We start from the raw sequence: 19,680 nt of genomic DNA, 5'->3' as shown, positions 1-19,680 counted from the left end.
CAGGCAATGAGTAAAAATTCTGACACAGACACTGTGGGGCTTTTTGTCTCTCCTTCAAGTGCTGGATCTGTCTCCATTAGTAAATTAATCTCAAACACAAAAAGTAGGTCTATGAGATAGATTGTCCTAAGCATCATCTGTAACCAAATAGGAGTGTCATCCATTAGATTAAAAAACACAGATTCAATTTCTCAACTGAACACAGAAAACTGTGCTTATTTTTATTTTTGTCAAACTTTTGGTGGTACTACAGGGAGAAAAATTCTTTAAGCAAACTTCATATATATCTTACATTTTTATTTAGGGAGTTTGTTAAAAAAAATGGACCAATATTTCAACAAGAACGACATACTTATTTCACATACTTTCTTTTTTTTTTAATTTAAATTTTAAATACAATTACAATCCCCTTATTTTTACCCCAAGCTCTCCTTTCCCCACTCCCCGCCCCCCCCATAGAGTGTCTCTGGTTCATAGTTGTGTGTTGATTTTGATATTTTCTTTCTTATAGTTATTCTTTTTCCTGGTCCCCTATTTAAGTTTTCTAGATTCCTGCTATGAGTGAGACCATCCGGTATTTTTCTTTTTCTTTCTGGCTTATTTCACTGAGCATGATTCCTTCCAGCACCATCCATGTTGCTGCAAATTGCATGTGTTTATCTTTTTTGAATGCTGAGTAATATTACATGGCGTATATGTACCACATCTTCTTGATCCAGTCATCTATTTTTGGGCATTTGGGTTGTTTCCAAAGCTTAGCTATTGTAAATAGTGCTGCTATAAACATAGGGGTGCAGGTGCTCTTAGGAATTGATGTTTTTGTGTACTTTGGGTAAATCTTAGGAGTGGAATTGCTGCATCATATGGAAGCTCTGTATTTAGTAGTTCAAGAAATCTCCACACAGCTCTCCATAGTGGTTGGACCAGTTTGCACTCCCACCAGCAGTGCAGGAGAGTTCCTTTTTCTCCACAACCTTGCCAACATTTGTTGTTGCTAGTGTTTTTAATACGTGCCATTCTCACTGGTGTAAGATGGTATCTCATTGTAGTTTTGATTCGCATTTCCCTGATTACAATTCACATAAACTTTCTTAATCACCTTTTCCATTCAGGAAAGTTAGTTAATGTTAGTCTAGTTAGTTAATGTATGAATATAACTTCATTCATTTTCTAACAAATTATTTCTTCATTTTTTTCCTATTTCCTCCATTTCCATGGAGATAAAAAATGTCTAAATAAACATGGTTTATCTATCTGTCTGTCTATTTTGTCTATCTATCTATCTATCTATCTATCTATCTATCTATCTATCTATCTATCTATCAGCGTCTATCACTGACTAAACAAGTGTAGGGCTTGATGCTTTTCTCTAAATTACTGAGTTATCAGTAGTGGGATGGGTAGGGTAGAGAGGAAGATATGACTCTCATTCATTATTTTAGAGAGCTTGTTAAAATAGTCTCACTTTAGTATATACCAAAGCATAGTAGGCAAAATTATTTTAGAAAACATCCAGATGAAACCTTTATGCGATTACAATTATATTAGAGTAGCTATTATACTAGAAAAAAAATCCAGCATACAAAACTTATGATTTTATATCTGTACTTGCTAGGATAGGGCTAAATTATTATTTAAAATGTGTTTATTTAAAGAAAAATCATATAGGTAATGCATAGAGCAAAATTTTACAGGAGGTGCATGAATGTATGGTTTCAGGTGACTGTGTTAGGTCATATTTGCTCCTTACATATCATTAAGTGCAGGAAATAAGTTCTAAAAGACTGCTCTCATTCATATACAGGACAGTAGAATTTATAAATAATGCTGTGAGTTAAAATTATCACTGTGAAAACTGAAAAATAAACATCTCAACATGTGATTATGTGAATTACATGTTTAAGAGACAAATGGACAAGAGGTGGCCCTTGGACAAGAGGTGGCAGGAGTCCAGAGTATTAGTCTTCTAAGACTATGTGCCTTTTAGCAGATCCCCCCTGGAATCTCAGCTATAAAAGATCTAAATTATCTCCAAGATTCCTTCCATAAACATCAATCTATGAGTTAAAGTATAAAACATTAACTCAGCTTTGGAGCACAATTTGCTGTTAAGTATGTCAAGTGGACTTACTGTTTAAGTGGCCTATAAATTAAATTGTTGCCTCTTTCACTTAATTTATCCACTTATTCAGAGTTATGTACTGAAGGGTTTTATTATTTTATAGTAAATTTCCTATCAAATGAAGATATAAAGAAATCTCAGAAGTTGACAATTTTTCTATCAATTAGAAGAGATTGAACTTCACACCAAAGATTCTCTTCTGATTTCCTAGTTCAGAATAGAGCAACAGAACAAGATGCATGCAGTATTTACCTCAAAATTGGAGAGCTGAAATGGCAAATTTTGTATCCCTAGACACCTTCTGAACACAACTTACAATCTTCCTGTTGTTTAGTATAACTCACCATTCTAACTTCTCTGTCTTCCTTAGTGGTCTTCTCCCATATCTCCATTAAAGCTCTGAAAATTCACTAGCTCTTCCTTACAGAAAGTCTTAGATTTGACAGAGTATTAAAGCTAGAAAAGCTTCATAGGTTGTCTATGGCATATGCAGTATCACTGCAAGATCCTGACAATCATACAACACCTGCTTCTACAATGACAGGAACTAGAAATTCATTGTTCTCTCGAGTTGTAACCATTGTGTTGTAGAGCAACCCCGATACAAAACGGGGTGCCTGACTGTGGGTCCTCACCTGCGCGCTTAAAAGGACTTATCAATGCTCTACTGCAGGCACACGTGAAAGTTAATAAAAGGTTTATTTACAAGGGAAGGGGAAATGAGGAAATGTACAGCTCAGGGAGAAAAGTGGGAGACAAAGTTTTAAATGAGTCCTACCTGATCCGCCGATCAGGAATCCCAAAATGGCGCTCTCAGAGTTGGCCACCAGCCAGGAGCGGTGAAGCCAGGAGACGAGCGATCGCGAGCCAGAGAGCGAGCCAGAGAGACCAAGGCCCACGTGTTTGGTTTTTTATATCCAACCTGGCTGCCCAACTCCACCCTCAGGTCCCAGCCACCCTCCCTTGGTGGTGATGGGATTTGTCTTTCCCAGAGTCTTGATGGCTTTAGTCTGGAGTGGGGGTGGAGTCCACAAAGCCTGTATGGGATTAACTTAGGACATTACTTCCCCCTAACAATTGTACTTCTTGTTAAGTCTAGAAATGTGTTCAAACTCACTCTATCAACCCTACTTCTACTTCCTTGAATTCACCAGAATACCAAATTTTACTTCAATCTTCTCTTTAAACTATCTTTACAGCCTTTATTTGCTCCTTATAAGTTATGACTTAAAATCCTACTAACATGTTAGTCATCATCTGCATGTACCCTAGTACAATAATATCTTTTGGAAAGCATGTTATTCAAACCTGGATATAATCCGTGGGATCCCCAATCCCCTTGTTCTCAGAGATACTGTCTTGGTGCCCAGAGTTCTTGCTTGTCAGCCAGATATAGGGTCATGCAGGGGATCTCTCACCAATGGCAAAAGTCCTGGTATGAGGAACATGCTGGGAAGCCAGTATCTGCTGAAAACAGCAGGCAGATAATAGAGATAACATGCTTTGACCAGCAAGAACAATGGAGCCCCCCAGGCAATAGCCCCAGTCACTCCACCCTAGCTTACATCCCCAATAATTGCTTACCCCAAGCATGTACACACCCTATGTTCTTTTTTTTTTTTTTTAAAGATTTATTTATTTATTTATACAAGCACTGGGTACAGTCAGAAGCGCGGGAGGGTGAGAGAGAATTCACCAGAGCCAGAGCAGGGAGCAGAACAGGCAGAAGGACCGAAGTACACTGCTGAGGGGAGCAGCGGGCAGCAGGAGAGGTCTGCGCAACATGTGGGACCCTCCTCCAGTGGCCGGGGAGCAGCTGGGAATTGAACCGGTGCTGCACAGGCTGCGGGCAGTTTCACAACCCAGCACCCAACCGCTGCACCACTGAGGAGGCCCACTCCCTATATTCTTGCCCCACCTTTATATTCAATATTAATAAATGTGAGACTATCTTTGGATCAGGGCTGCATGTTACTGCACCACGTAGCCCCTCTAGGTTTCTCGTTGATCTCCATGGACTCCAAGTCATCTTTCCTTCATTCTGTGCCACCGCTTCCAACATTGATGCCCTGTAAGGTGGCAATAATCTCTTTCCCACCTGCAAGTATCTCCAAGTATAGAACGCACCAATACAACCTATTTTCGATAATCTATAATCTAATTTCCTCTATCATTTGTGATATCTTGCCCAAATTTGTGGCAAGAAATCAGATCAAAACACAGCTGTAGCTCAGAAAAAGGCACCAGTGAAGTTCTAGGGCTAATCATCATATTTGAAAAATGTTGTGGGAAGTATTTTGGGGTGCAGACTAACACATAATTTCTTCCAAACATCATCCTAATATCTGAGGGAACCTAAGAAAATAATACTGAACTAAACACCTACATACATATTTGTATAAATATGTATATATATATACATATTTGTATATATAAACACCTACATACATATTTGTATATATATATACATATAATGTCTATATATACATATATTTAGTCAGTTTTACTTTGCATCACAAATGGTGATGAGATGTGAAGGTCATTTTTCCAAGATATTTATGTCACATATTGTGAAACTGTTTACAAATATCTTTTTCTCAAAATTCATATCAACAACTGTATGTGCATGTATGTATATACAAACATACATATATACAAATATATACAAATGTATGCATTTGTATACACAATGTATCCTTGCAGATATATGTAAGTCTTTACCAATTACGAAATGTATTTCACTCATTTAATCTTCTTAACTCTAGAATGGAAGTCAGAATAAATTAATATGCTCACTTTCATATGCAAACATAAAGCTTAACAAAATTCACAGTTTATAAATCATAGGCCAACACTAGAACACAGGTCTTTAGACCCCACATCGTATCTCCTAAATAACCAAGTATCTGAGCATCTGGTTTGGTTCTAAGTTGCAGTATATCAGATATAAATCTTAATCATCCTCATTGACCCAATTTTTAGAACATGTTTAAGCTTGATTTTGTGGTTATTTATGTGTATTCCTATAAGACATTCTTACAAAAGAGGAAAACACATGAACATTAGTTCTCAATGGGTAACTATGTATTTACACTCTTAAGTGTTTCTAATGACAAACAGTGAAATCCAGACACTTCCATTAATAACCCCCAGAGAAGCCACAGGGGCTCCAAAAATCATTAGCAGCCTCCAGTCACTAACACTAAAATCCTTCTTGAGAGTGCAAATCCAAAACTAAAAGATGCCAAAGCTATGAGATTAAAGTTGTATGAAAAGTAGATATTTCCAGCCTCATCTTCTCCCACCCCAAGCGATGGACTCTTGCCACCACTGCAATACATTATATTACCAAACCTACCTCTATACAATTCTCACCTGGGGCAGGCAGGGAGGGGGAGTTTTTTTTTTTTTTTTTAACAATGCAAACACATGGGATCTTTATGACAAGGGAATTATTTTTCCAGGCAAGAGTGTAATGTGACCATGATAGAGCTGGTTCAAACTTGAAATTTATTAAGCATGGGAAGCCACTTACTCTTGAATTAACACCGTTCTCTCTCCTTCAACAACAGTTTTCTTTCATCTCATTAATCATTCTCATCAGCATAGAAATAGGTCATATTTCTTATGAAAACAATGCTCCCATGACCCTACATTTTCTTATTTCTCCACACAACTTCACTGCAAAACAGCTAGGAAGATTTTTCTACACTCATTATCTCTAATATCTCACCTTCTAGTCTCTTGAATGTATTCCAATCAGATTTTTATACCCACCACTCCATTGAAACTGCCTGCTACATTTCCCAAGCTAAATAGCCATTCTCAGTCTGTATATAACTGGACTCTCATCAGCATGTGACCGGGTCACTCTTCCTTGACACTTTCTTCTCCTACCTTCTCTGTTATCATACTCTCTTTAAAGAGCTCCATTTCTCAAGCTACTCATTCTGAGTCTCTTTGGAAGGAGTTAAGTCCTAATAGCTAAATAAAGTAATACCTCAAGCTGAGTCTTAAATCTCTTATATTTCATATTGCCACTGACTTCTTATGTGACTAAGTGCAGTTCTGGGGTTCAGCTGATGAATCATATTTTAAAAACCTCCAGTTCTGGACTCCTCTAAATTCTAGACGTTTATCTTTTTATTCAATGTCTCTACTCTGTTCTACATCAAATTTAATATATTTGAAACAGAACACTTGTGTTTGTTTGCCAGGTCAATGCAAGAGCTCTCTCTTCACCTGGTGATTCAGGACTAATTACTGAAGTAACCACTGACCTCGGTCTTTCAATAGATTAGCAAATCCTGTTAGCTCTACCTCAAAATATATTCCATATTTTATCACTTAACACATGACTCTATTCCAACCCTATCACCAGAAATACCATTATAAGCCCCTAAATAGTCTCTCTGATAGTCTATTTTCATACTGCAGCCAGAATGATCCATTTAAAATGTAAATGGCTTATCACACTCCTGTTCAAAACCCTTTTCGAGACTTCCCATCATCCTCAAAATACATTCCAAGGTATTTGCGACAGTCTAGAAGTCCATAAACAATCTGCTTTCCTACCATTTCCCCCACACTTTGCTTCTGCCATGCACTCTTGTTCTTCCTTAAACATGCCAAACTTATTTCTGCTTGGGGATCTTTGCATTTGCTATTCCTTCCCACTGGAGCAAGTTTTCCCTTGGTATTTACGCTTGCTCCCTCACTTCCTTTAGTCTCCACCAAAAAGCCATTCTCTCAGAAAAGACTGCTATATCCAAAGAGCTCTTTCTTTCACTCTCTGGCCCCTTAATGTGTTTATTTCTCTCCATAGCACTTACCACCACATGATATTATATGTGTGCTAGAAATTAAGCTCTCAATATAGATGTTTTTACTCACCTTTGAATCCTCAACAATTAGAAGAGGCAACTGGCAAAGAATAGACCATTGATAAATGACTAAAGGAAGGAAAGAATGTAGCTGAAGCACATGCTCTTTCTTGGTCCCATGCCTTAAAGCATGATTTTCCCCTCTCTCCAAGTGCCCTTTCTTATTATTGTCTGTGCAAGGTACATTCCTATTTATTCATCAAAATTCATCTCGGATGGCAGTCTTCCCCATAAGCTTCCCTGACTACACACTCACACCACAGAAACATGCACACACGTGCACACACAATGCACACAACATGGAGAAGTAGGAGATGTTCTCATCTTTCTCTGCTTCCATGATAAACTGTTCCTACCCTGAGTCTAGCACCTACACTTGAAGAGGCGTTTTTGCTTATATCTTTGCTCCCTTGCCATGCTGTGAAAAAACTGGGGCAGGATTTAAATCTCTCTTCATAAGTTCAATATCAAGCACGTTAGGGAACTTAATAGCGTCTGGAATATGTCTGGTCACTGGTGTCATATGAAATTTTACTATTTCCTCGTCTGTGCTAAATTACTTTGATTAGAAGCTGATGTTCATTAATGTGGTTACTATCCCTAAAGATAGCTCATTTATTCTGTCTTGTGGACAAAAAGTCTGTAGATGCCCAGAATTAAACTGATTGTAAATTGTTGATGAAAACAAAATATTTTTCTGGCAACATTACAATAGGGCACACCAGATGTGCATGTGTATGTGTATGTGCAACAAGATGTGATAGCTATTGAAAGATAAAATTTTATTCCAAAGAATTTGTAATTTTCATGCTGATAACACTTGTTTCTTCCTTGAATCTCCTCTCCAAGATAACATAAAACAAAACTTTATCTTATCTCTCATATAGCCTTGTGTCATAAATGCATCAAATATAATTACAATAATAATAAATGAGTTGTAGATGTTTTATGCTTCCTAGATTTTGCTGCTTTTCACTGCCACTATTTCATTCAGACTTCAAATTTCATTTAGACAAGGGCAAGGATGAACAGACCCACTTTATAGATGAGGATTTTGGAGCTCACGAGGTGATATGCATTGAGTGAACAAAATAGCCAGATTCCAACCCAGGACATTAGTATCTAAATACTAGGTTAACAAGAGTTTAAAAGCATGTAATTAATGATCTAGCCACTTTTGAACAATTGGCTCAAGATTCCTGAGTTGCAGTTTCTTCATCTACCAAATAAAGGCATGTATTCAATTCTTAGAGTTGTAGCTAGCACACAAATATTATATTTCTACACTTTGAATCATTTATGTTCCATGTAAAATACAATAATCAGTGCCTTCACATTAGAAGTTTACAACACAGGTTTTATGTTTGATTCCTAAGACCTATGTTGTCGTAATAACAATAAGGTGTAGGGTAAGGTAAAAAAGTATCAGGCATTTCTGCCCTCCCACCATTAGGATAGATGAGGGAACCCTGTGGTCCTGAATGCATGCCTGATGGCGGGCACCTGAAGTGGGTACACCTGGCCTGAGAGACTGAGTTTATAAGGGAGGCGTCTCAGGGACGCCAGCAGAAACCAAGAACGAACAGAAGCCGAGAGAAGAAGAGAAGCAGAGAGAATGCCAGAGAGCCCAGATAGAGTGAGGATTTGCTGGGGCGCTGGGAGGAATGCCAGCCTCCCAGCCCCCCAGCACCACTACCTGCCATATACCTGGTAAATCCCAATAAAAGCCTGAAAACTCACTGAGGTCTCCAGGACTCTCTCCTCCTTTACCCCGTCTGCATGGGGTCATAGAAAACCTGCACTGTGGTCCATTCCTGCCCCCTATAGTCATATATAATGTTGTAAACCAATGCTACCTCAATAAAAATGATATAATTTAAGAGACAGAGAGGATGCACTATGCATAATGCATTGCATGTTTACACTAGAAGAAGCTAATTTATTTCAGGGAGTAGGAACTAAAGAAAGGTATTTAATTGAGGAAGAGAAAAGTGCAATACTACTGGAATGTACACATAACATCCCTCATCTGGTATTATTCAAAGTGTAAAAATCCAAGGGCCCCTATGGTGGCCTAGGGGTTAAGTCTCAGCGCTATCACCACAACAGCTTGAGTTCAATTCATGGCCACGGAGCTGACCCACAAATGGCACAGCAGACCTCTCCTGTCTTGCCTGCTGCTCCCTCAGCAGTGTATTTTGGTAGCTCTGCCTGTTCTGCTCCCCACTCTTTCTCTGGTGAATCCTTTTACCCTTCCCCCACACCTCTGGCCTACATCCTAGTACTTCCACACAATAAATAAGTAAATAAATAAATAAATATTTAAAAAATGTAAAAATCTAAGCCTTTAGAAATGTACCTACTACCATGATTTTTTTATTCTGACCAGGAGTGGCCAGACCATACCGTGTGTTGGGAGTGAGTGTTTCCTTTAAAAGACATGGGTACTACACTCTCAGCCATCCTGCAGTAAGAAAAGCAATGAGCCTTGGGATGAGACAAGAATAACTTCACTGTCTCTCTGGAACAGGAACTGGAGAAGCAATGCCTAACAAAGAGGGGAAAGAAGACACTCTGTGGAGACAGACTATGGATTGCGGAGAGATGCCTGGAGGCTCTCCTAGGGAATGACATGACCTATGGACCCTAGGGGTAGTGATATCTAACTCCAGTCTTCAAATTTCCATTCTCTGCCCTGTTACACACTTCTTCTTTCCTTGGATAACATATATAGTAAATTATTCTGTAAAACCATAGCCTGGTTTTCCTTAAGATTGGAAGAGGAGCGTGGCAGAGCTCTTACATTGCAGTGGTTCAGAGTGAAGCAAACTGGAAGATATCTTAAAGAAACACCAGATTTGTAGGATGACTCCACTATTGGGGCTCAGTTGGGATGAGGCTGGAATTCTCACAGGAAGGTCTGCCCTGTAGACCCAATATCTTCCCTCTAGAGGCTTTATATATCAAGATTTAGTTTGGAGATAAAGGTATTAAATTCAAGTGAGACCATTCTCTGATTTCATATTCCAGTAATCCAGTAAGAAAGCAGATAAATTTGATTGCTATCCATTTGACAACTTTGTCCATTTTCTCAATATTTTGAGCTCAAGATTAAAGGAGGAGATAGAGGAAAGGAAGAGACAAAAGAGTTATTACTGACTGCCATTCTTCAAGACCACCACACATAAAGAGGTCTACACAAGGATATTCATTAAAAATTAAAAAGCAAAATTTAAAGGCATAAAAAATGAATGTGGCCTGATGTCACTTTACAAAGTAACTTAAAATAATGTTTAAGAATCTCTTTTAAAGTGACATATCTGTTAGAACTGCTCAAAAAAAGACAAATGGTCCACAATTTCCCACCTAGCTTCTCCCTAGTTTACATATATAAGTAAATGAAATCAATATATATATATATATAAAATCATTAGAAACATTCCAGAAATGCAAAATAGCTATAAAGAAAATGTCTCTTTTTCTCACTGTCCTGAGTCTCTGTTTCCGACTAACCACTATTAACAGCTTTTTGTCATTCTTTCTGGGAAAAAGGTATTCTCCGTATATTTCTTTTTTTTTTTTTAAACATTTTTTTTCTAAACATCATTTTTTTTAATTAATTAATTTATTTATTCATACAAACACTGGGTACAGTCAGAAGCATGGAAGGGTGAGAGAATTCACCAGAGCCAGAGCAGAGAGCAGAGCAGGCAGAAGGACCGAAGTACACTGCTGAGGGGAGCAGCGGGCGGCAGGAGAGGTCTGCGCGCCATGCGGGTCCCTCCTCCGGTGGCGGGGGAGCAGCCGGGGATCGAACCGGCGCCGAGGAGGCTACGGGCAGCTTTGCAACCCAGCGCTCAACCGCAGCGCCACCGGGGAGGCCCTATTTTCCGTATATTTCAATAGGAGAATATATTTCCATATTTAGGATAACTGCTTACGCTCAAATGAGAATAAGTAAACAAAACATAACTTCTGTGATAAATTTTGTTTTAAAAATTCAAAAAATGGAAAGTATTATGTGGGTTTTACAAGCAATTTTCTTATTCTGTAGAAACTGCTTATTTTCAAAGTTTTCTGCTACAAGCAGATAATTGTATAATCTGATATATATATATATATCTCACTAGTTTTTTATGATAAAAGGAAAACATTTTCATAAAAGTTGAAATAAAAGCAAGTATTTTTCCATTTTGGCATTAATCCCCCTAAAGTTTCCTGACATAAACAAAGTGCATGCATTTTAACCCCCAACCACACACACATGTACACATATACACATAAGCACAACAACATTTTAGATGGAGATAAACTTATAAATTTAAAAGTTTTCAGAGAAAATAAATGTGCATAGACATATAAATTTAAACCTTAGTTCCCTAATTAGTATGTTAATAACTATAAAGACAAAGCCTGTCTTGTTTTTCCAACAGTGAAGTTCAAAAGTCAAGAGACAAAAGTAGTGAAAGACCTCCTCAGTTTGCCACATTGTAGTGGCTTTAGGTCATGCTCTGCCAACATTTGACTCTTTTTTTTTTAAAGATTTATTTTTATTTATTTATACAAGCACTGGGTACAGTCAGAAGCGCGCAGGAGGGTGAGAGAATTCACCAGAGCCAGAGCGGGGAGCAGAGCAGGCAGAAGGACTGAAGTACACATGCTGAGGGGAGCAGCAGGTGACAGGAGAGGTCTGCACGCCATGTGGGACCCTCTTCTGGTGTCTGGGGAGCAGCCGGGGATCGAACCAGCACTGCAGAGGCTGCGGGCAGCTTCGCAACCCAGCGCTCAACCGCTGTGCCACCGGGGAGGCCCTGACTCTTTTTTTTTTAAACAAATCCTGGTCATTCTTATGTCACCTGTGACCGAAAGTCTGTCACCAGGCTGTCACAGAAAAATACTGCATGGGAGTCCTGGTCACAATGCTGTCTTCAGTCTTTGACTAGCTGGAACAATAGGCTCCACCATCTCCAGTCAGTAAGTTATTTTCAGAGTGTCAGAGTGGGTTGGGGTTAAAGGTTCATCACTATCATTTTGAGAATGGCTTTCTAAACACTTGTACTATCTACTCACAAGTTCTTTAGTATCAAGGTCAGACAATGAGTCAACACGGCGATTCACTGATTCTCAACTTCTTCCACGTTAAGCAAATAATTAGTGTCTCAAAGAATGATCCAGCTCACAACAACCCCCCTCCCCTCATAAAAGAGATTCATTTTGTGACACTAAGTTTTATTTAAAGACCATGCAATCGAATCCCAGCTGGCTTCATTGAAGCAACAACGTGGGCAATCAGTGACACCAACTGCAATGCTATCGTTTCTATAAACAGTAATGAGTGGAGGGGGTAGGATGGTACTAGAAGCTTATGTATAAACAAAAAAGATCATTTCAGCAAGGGAGATTGTCTTGCAGATTCACAGAATCTTTCTGATTGGCACCTTAGGGAATGCAAATGCAACATTAAATGGCATAAGGAGAAATACTCATATATGGCATTCTTTAACATTGTGCAATGAAATGACATGACATAAAGACAGCAATTTCATACACTAAGTTGTCCAATGAAAAGTTTCATTATTTTACAATAGTCCAAGGAAATTGAGAAAACAGAACTATCTATATCCTGGATATATTTATCTAATTCTGATAGCAAAGAATAGAACTTGGATCTTTTTAGATATATCTCACTTTGAATAAGTGGCCTTAAGTTGAAGTAGGGGCAGAAGAAAGGTGTAACAGATAAAAAGGGAGAGTATCTGAATATGCACAATCTTGGGTACACCTGAATTGAGTAATAGGGTAATTGCTTTTGCAAATATTGCTTTCTTCTATTTCATCTATTTTAATTCAAAAGAATTCTGCCAGCAAATAATCCAGAGATACTAATAGTTTCCACTAGAGCCCCACCTATCCAACCTCAATATTATCTTTTGACTTCTAAATACTTTTCACAATCTAAAAGATTAACATGAATCTTAGGAAGAATTAATCATTCCTTCTTGGGGTGATCATTTCCCTAGAACATTAGCCCAGGCAAGAGGTTGTAAACTGAAACAGAGACTTCTGAGTACTAAACTTTGGGCATGTAGCATATCCCTTATAGTAGTATACCTTTTGCTCGTACATATATATCTCCCTGATGGTTCTCTAGTGACTAACATAGACTTTATCATGTAATCAGTCCTCAATAAATAAAAAAAATAAGTGTTTGCTGCAGTGCTTGAAAAATGGTAATCTGTGAAACCAGAGACATAGTTCTTTAACTTTATAGCCTCAGATGGAGAAGGGCAGAAAGAAGGGAGAGGCCAAATATGGAGGCCTAGTTGGCATGATACAAGTATCCTAGGCTTAGGGAAAATATGACTTATCTCCTCTCTCCTGCTCTACTTAACTCAGAGCCAGGCAAAGGGACTGCAGGTCCATGACCCAAACAAGAATATTCAGCCTAATCCCTTTACCATGAAGAACTGCTCTGATTTTCTTCCCATGCAACAGCTCCTAGTTCATAAGCTGGGAGAAGAACAACAATCTTAATTGTTGTTTCCATTGTCAGACAAAACTGCCATAGTGATGAATGAAAGGCACCATGCTACTTTTCAGGTAGCAAATTGTTTTTTTCCAGGATATACTTAGATGCATCAAAAGATAATTTCTGTATCTCAGGGTAAATTGAAGGAGCAACTGAGTCTTTAAAGGACTTGCAACTAAATTACAACTTTGAAAGAATAATCACAAACATCAGTGGAGATTTCATCACAACTTTGGGAGAAAGAAACATCATTTAAGAAATAAGGTACCCTCTAAGCTCAAGACATAAGCCAACTAACTAGAAGGGTGATGACACACCTCATACTTTGGTATGCTAAACTAATTACTCAAAGATAATGAAAGGTACCTATTCACTATATACTAGAGATGATATCACTGAGAAATTAGAGCAATAAATTTAATAACCTTCCATTTTACTGATTGTAATCTTATTACATCAGTCAAGATAGGCCAGATAGGCCTTAAAACATAAATACTTAACAAAAAAAGTTTTAACTTCTCATTTGTGTTTAATGTCCATCATGGTTCCCATTTTTGGACGCTGTTGAGGATAGATACATGGGGACACAGGCTGAAGGAGGAACCGCTATCTTGAAAGTCATAGACAGAACCTGTAGTGAATTGTGATTTAGCTACTGAAATTTCAAGATAGGAGTGAAGAATGTCACTTCTGCTTACATCGCATTTGCTGATGCCAGACATGTGGCCATTCTTCAAAGGAATGGAGCAATGCCATCTTTCAATATTCCTGAGAAGAACGTCCAAAATATTAGGTAAAAGTATTATTGATGACTATATTGGCACATTGGAAGCACAGAGCCATTTTTAAAAAGTACTTTAAGACTATTGAACTAATAATAAGCACTTAGTTTTCAAATTTTCTTACATAATATTGAAACTCTCATGTAAAACAACAAAAACCCCTTTGAAAACAAATAATAAGAAAGGGATGGACATTTTGTGTATTGTATAATTCATATTTATTTTAGCTATGAGAGCAGCATTAAAATAGTTAAGAATTTTAAGCTTATGTCATAAAAATCAGCTCAAAGAAAGATTTCACCACAATAATAATTGCTATGAATACATCAATGAAAGATAGTTACTTACCAAAATCATCCATATTTTAAAAAAATCTAAAATGTAAACATCAGAATACATGGTTAAGAGGTGGAATTTGTCATTTACTTTTTGATATACTAGATTTCTGAAGAATGAATTTGAATCTAAGAGCGCCTCAATTTATAAATGCATTATTGTCATTTGTCACAGTTTTGGAGGGTACCTGTAACCTACATCTTTGAAGAAAATGTAAAGAGATTAAATGATAATATAAGCTTAAAACAATAACTACTTTGCTACTGAACATTCTTTATCAAATCACTTGATTGTCGTAAAGTTAACTGCATGTGGGCAGTTTTAATTTATATGCCAGTACTGTACTTGAAAGTAATTCTGTGCCTGAGTCTTAGTTCCGTGTTTTTATATGGTTGGTAAATTATTTTTGCCTGGGGTGTTTTATTCCCACATCAGGGCCACTTGTAACTTATGATCGCCTCACTCAATCTCTAGACAGATGACAATCCTCTGTGCGACTGGGTTGAGTAACTCCTAATTGCCTGAATATTACCGAAGAGTCGTGATTGTAAAGAAGGAGGAGATTCCCATGACAGATTTTCACGAAAAGCTTCGAGTAATAAGACAAGCACAGAGCGCCTGTCTCTGGTTGTACGCATGCGCACACACTGCCATTGTTCCCATCCTAGGGACCTATTCCTCACACGTGCCCTGCTCTGTCCGGGTGAGACCTAGCAGTTTTCTCAGAAACCTGGTTGTAAGGACAAGAAGCCTTTTACAACACCAGAATAAGCTTTCCTAATGAAGTGATGAAAAAGTTAGAACCTTACACCCTTCTCTGATACTACACTTTCGTTGTCCTCTTTACTACATATTGAAAGGAATGGGAAAGGCTATTAAACCACAGTTTTAATCCCTACTCTTTTGTGAGTTGATGTTTCTTTGTAAGGGGCCCAGCACTAGAGAAAGATTAACCTGTTTTACTCTCCTTTTGAGCCTAAAACGTGGTATTTTATCAGATTAATACAAATGTCATAGGAGCAGAATTGTTTAGAATTTTAAACTCCCTTTTTTCTTTTATAGATAGGCTTCACAGTCTAAAAAAGTAATTTTATTTTGAGAAATGGCAAAAAGGAAGGATCAGAAGAGACTGGGAAATAGCCTTAAACAAGCCACTTCAACTTGTCTAAAATTGTATTCTATTTGGTGGCTCGGCCATGTACATCCAAGTCCAAAGGTTTTATTAAGTAATGTAATGGGTATATTAGATAAGATAATAATGTTTGATATTGCAGAAGCAACAGAATACTTTAATTATACTAAAAGCTGAACGTTGTTTTGTTTTTGTTTACTTATTTATTTTTTATTGAAGAAGTACCATTTTTTACATTCTTGTTAATATTTTTACAATAAGGTTTTCTCCCCCAAGGTGTGGTCACTGTAGCTCTCCTACCACCAAGGCACCCATAGTCCTCCACCATGGTCCATTGTAGAAACATAAAAATTGTAAAGAAAATTTTATATTTTCTTAACATCATTTATTGAACAAAATCTAAACAAAATGCTGAAATGTTTATAATTCCAGAAACTGAGTAATCTATTAGGAGGTGCTCCTAATCTCTTGTAACAAATTTAATATATTATTTATTGTCACTTCTCTGCTATTGCTCTCACTTCCCTCACCTGTAAAATAACGGGGAAGGAGTAGCTGGCATCAAATCATTCACTCTATGGTGACACACTACAAAATATCATTGTATTTCTCTTTAGGTAAGTTTGAAAAATTAAGATAGCATACTATAATTTTGTTTTTAAAAACTTACTCCATTAAAATATTTCTAATCTCTTCACTTCAATTTGCAATGTAAGATACATACACTGAGCACAACAAATCTCAAGCAAAATTGCTGTGATGTTATGCTAATGTCCATGAAATAAATTATTTTAAAATGGAACATAATATTAATATTTAAAATGTTAAGTATGTTGTGTATCATGCACTCAAACTTTTAGCACAATGCTGAGTCTATAGTGAGAGTTCAATAAAATTTTAGTTATGATTACTTCATTTAACTTTTAAAACAAACTTTGAGATATGTACTATTAGCATAGTATTTTACATTTATGCAATAAATTTAGGAAAAGCAAAGATATGTAAGTTATCCAAAATCATAAACTAAGAAAGCACAACTTACTTTATTTTTTCAAATTATGCCTACTGAGGTAGGTTTGATTTACAATAGTATATGTTTTAGGGGTGCGGGCTCATACCTCTACAAATGGATATTACCAAAGCCATCACAAAACACCAATAATCTTCCACCATAGTCCACTGAGCACCTCCTCCCTTTAAAGTCACAATTTAAATGAAGATAAAACAGTTTCCAGAAATAATCTCTTAGGAGCACTATATGGTATCTCTGTCTGTGGCAAGGGTTTGAAGAAACTTTGTCTTTACTCCTTGTTATATACCATTTTACAAGAGTATATTTCCTGAAAATAACCAAGTATTCCACTAAGTAAAAAGGCATATATAAACAAAGTGCAACAGTTTTCATAGGCTCACATGCTAAACCTAGAATTAAATAAGACAACCAGGCTAGAGATGTCATTATTTCATTTTTCAAATGAAAATACTGATTTAACAGATTTTTAGTTATTTTATTGAGACTGCTTTATAACTAGGTGTTCTGACCCTAAGTTTGTTACCTTCAATAACATATGGTGCCATATCACATATGTTATCACCTCTATTTGGATCTGTTAATGTTTGGGAAACTGACTTTGCATGTAAATTGATCATGTTAACTATTTTTATACAAGGAACTATACTGTTTCTACTATACATCATACACTCCTTAAAAATTCTCACTTCTGGGAAATACACATTCAAGTTATAACCTGAGGATGTTAATGTTAAGATATATCTGTATTGGCTTCCTGAAGTACATATTTTAAAGTATAAAACTTCAGCAAAAAGCATTTGCATTTAGAATGTAATGGTTAGATATAAATATGGTTGCATAAAGTCTAATAATCTTTAAATTGAATGAAAACATATCTCATAGCTGATTTCATTTTAAAAGTGCATGCTTTTTTTTTTATATTTCACATATAGTTAAATTATCTATCTAGTTTTAAAAGTAGCTTTATTTTTCATTTAGAGTGGTGGTGAGTAACCAGAAAGTTGAATTTTTGAAAGGATTAATATATATATAGACAGAGTGTATATATATATATCTATATATATCTTCTAATCTTTCCAAACATCATTTTCCAGAAACTCCAGAATAGAGTGAAAATAGGTACATAAATAATTCAGATCATCCAAAATAATATATTAAATTTTAAACCTGAGAGCTATTATAATATTGGCAAATATTTAAGCATTAAAGTTATTTGAAATTTCTGGATAAAAAATAATTTACAAAACACACTTGTTTAGACGAATCAGACGTAGCTATCCTTTCTCCTCACACCCTAACTCCATTTTGTAAAGCGAAAACCAAGGGACACAAAAGCTGGATTCTTTCAAGATAAATAGGCATAATAACACTTTTAAAAAGATAGAATTGAACGATAGAAAGTGTGGCGAATCAGCACACCATTTGTAAGGCACCAGCAGAAAAGAATCACATTTACTTGGTTTCAGTATGATATTTTTTATTAAAATTTGTAACCATTTTTCTCAATATTGCAGGTCATAAAAAGGGTCTGATGTTCTTTCTTTCCCTTCCTGAACATTTCCTAAGGGACCTGGTTGGTTAAACCCAAGGCTAATTGGGACTTTCCTGTTTCAGTACCGAGGACAGAAATTGCTTGATCTCTAAGGGGGAAAAAAGAAACGTCCTCTGCAAAGGCCTTCTGTCTACCTTCCAGACAAAGCAAATAAGTAAGTAAATAAATAGATAAATAAATAAAACCTGCCTCACCAGTCACCTGTTTAAAAGTCCCCTCTCCAGTTGACTGCACCAGCAACTTCTCAGAGTAGACACCTACTCCAATTCTCATGCCACCTTCACAAGTCACAAGGAGAGAGCCGCGAGGAAGTGCGAAAGGAGGTCACTTTAAGAACCCCTCTAAAAGAGACCGGCAAGTTCCAGTTTTAGGAGCTCGGAGAGAGCTAAAGCTATCTATAAAGCCTCTGGTGACTTTTGATATTCACACGCATTCTCTCTCTCTCTCTCTCTCTCTCTCTCTCTCTCTCTCTCTCTCTCTCTCTCTCTCTCTCTCTCTCTCTCTCACACACACACACACACACACACACACACACGAGCGCGCACACGCACAAACCCCAAATCGAATCACCCCAAGCCACAACCAGAGCCAGGATTTTGCCCTAACCCTACCTTCCACCACTTACAGCACTGAATAAAGAGCAGGAAGGCTCGGAGGGGGCCAGAAGGGCACGGGGTGGGGTGGGGCATTTGCAGTGTTTCAGGACTGGGGTAAAGACATTTTCTCACCACTTAGGCTGTTGCTGGACCTCAGGCTCGTTCCACAGAGACACTGCAGCATATGCACTCCTTTCTTCAAAGAAAGCTCAAGAATCTTCATGGAGAAGCGCTTGTGTGGGGTTCGTCAACTCCCCGCCCACCTCCGCTAATTGTCCAACCAAAAGGAGGCCTGTCTTCGTAAACCGGGTCCCGAGTCCATGGTGCGCGGGTCCCAGACCGAGAGCAGTTTGCACATCGACCAGGCGGTAGCCGGGGCGCGGGACAGAAGTGCCGCGGGCGCTGTGGCCGCGCCAGGGAGGAGAGGAAGAAAGTGCCGCTCGGCTGGGGGCAGCCCCCCAGGGAGCCCGAGGCGCGGCCACCCCCCAGGAGGCTCAAAGATGACACTTTGGGACTTTCCGAAAGCGAAGACTGGTCTTTGGGCGGGAGGATGAGGGGACCCGCTACTCAGAGGACGTCGCCAGGGGTCGATGCCCCCTTCCAGGTGCCTGCGCGCCGAGGGGCGCGGGCGGGTTCCCGCGCTGGCACCTGACCTTCTGGACTAGGCGCTGGAGCAACCCCTCAGCTCCTGCTTTCTACGTCGGGCGGTGAACCC

At 38.0% G+C, this 19,680-nt stretch overlaps 1 protein-coding gene across 1 annotated transcript in view; it reads right to left on the bottom strand.

Annotated features, from left to right (window-relative positions):
* Positions 1–19,188, bottom strand: part of FGF12 (fibroblast growth factor 12) — a gene marked incomplete at both ends in the record, with an annotated part of 330,544 nt that extends 311,356 nt beyond the window's left edge. Inside the window, one exon of the mRNA XM_084231018.1 lies at positions 19,098–19,188. Within this exon, the coding sequence (XP_084087144.1) occupies positions 19,098–19,188 (91 nt within the window). The remainder of the gene's footprint in view (positions 1–19,097) is intronic.
* Between the last annotated feature and the right edge of the window lie 492 nt (positions 19,189–19,680).

Source organism: Talpa europaea, assembly GCF_964194135.1.
Source record: "Talpa europaea genome assembly, chromosome: 4".
NCBI lineage: Eukaryota > Metazoa > Chordata > Mammalia > Eulipotyphla > Talpidae > Talpa > Talpa europaea.
This window is presented reverse-complemented; position numbering and strand designations above follow the sequence as displayed.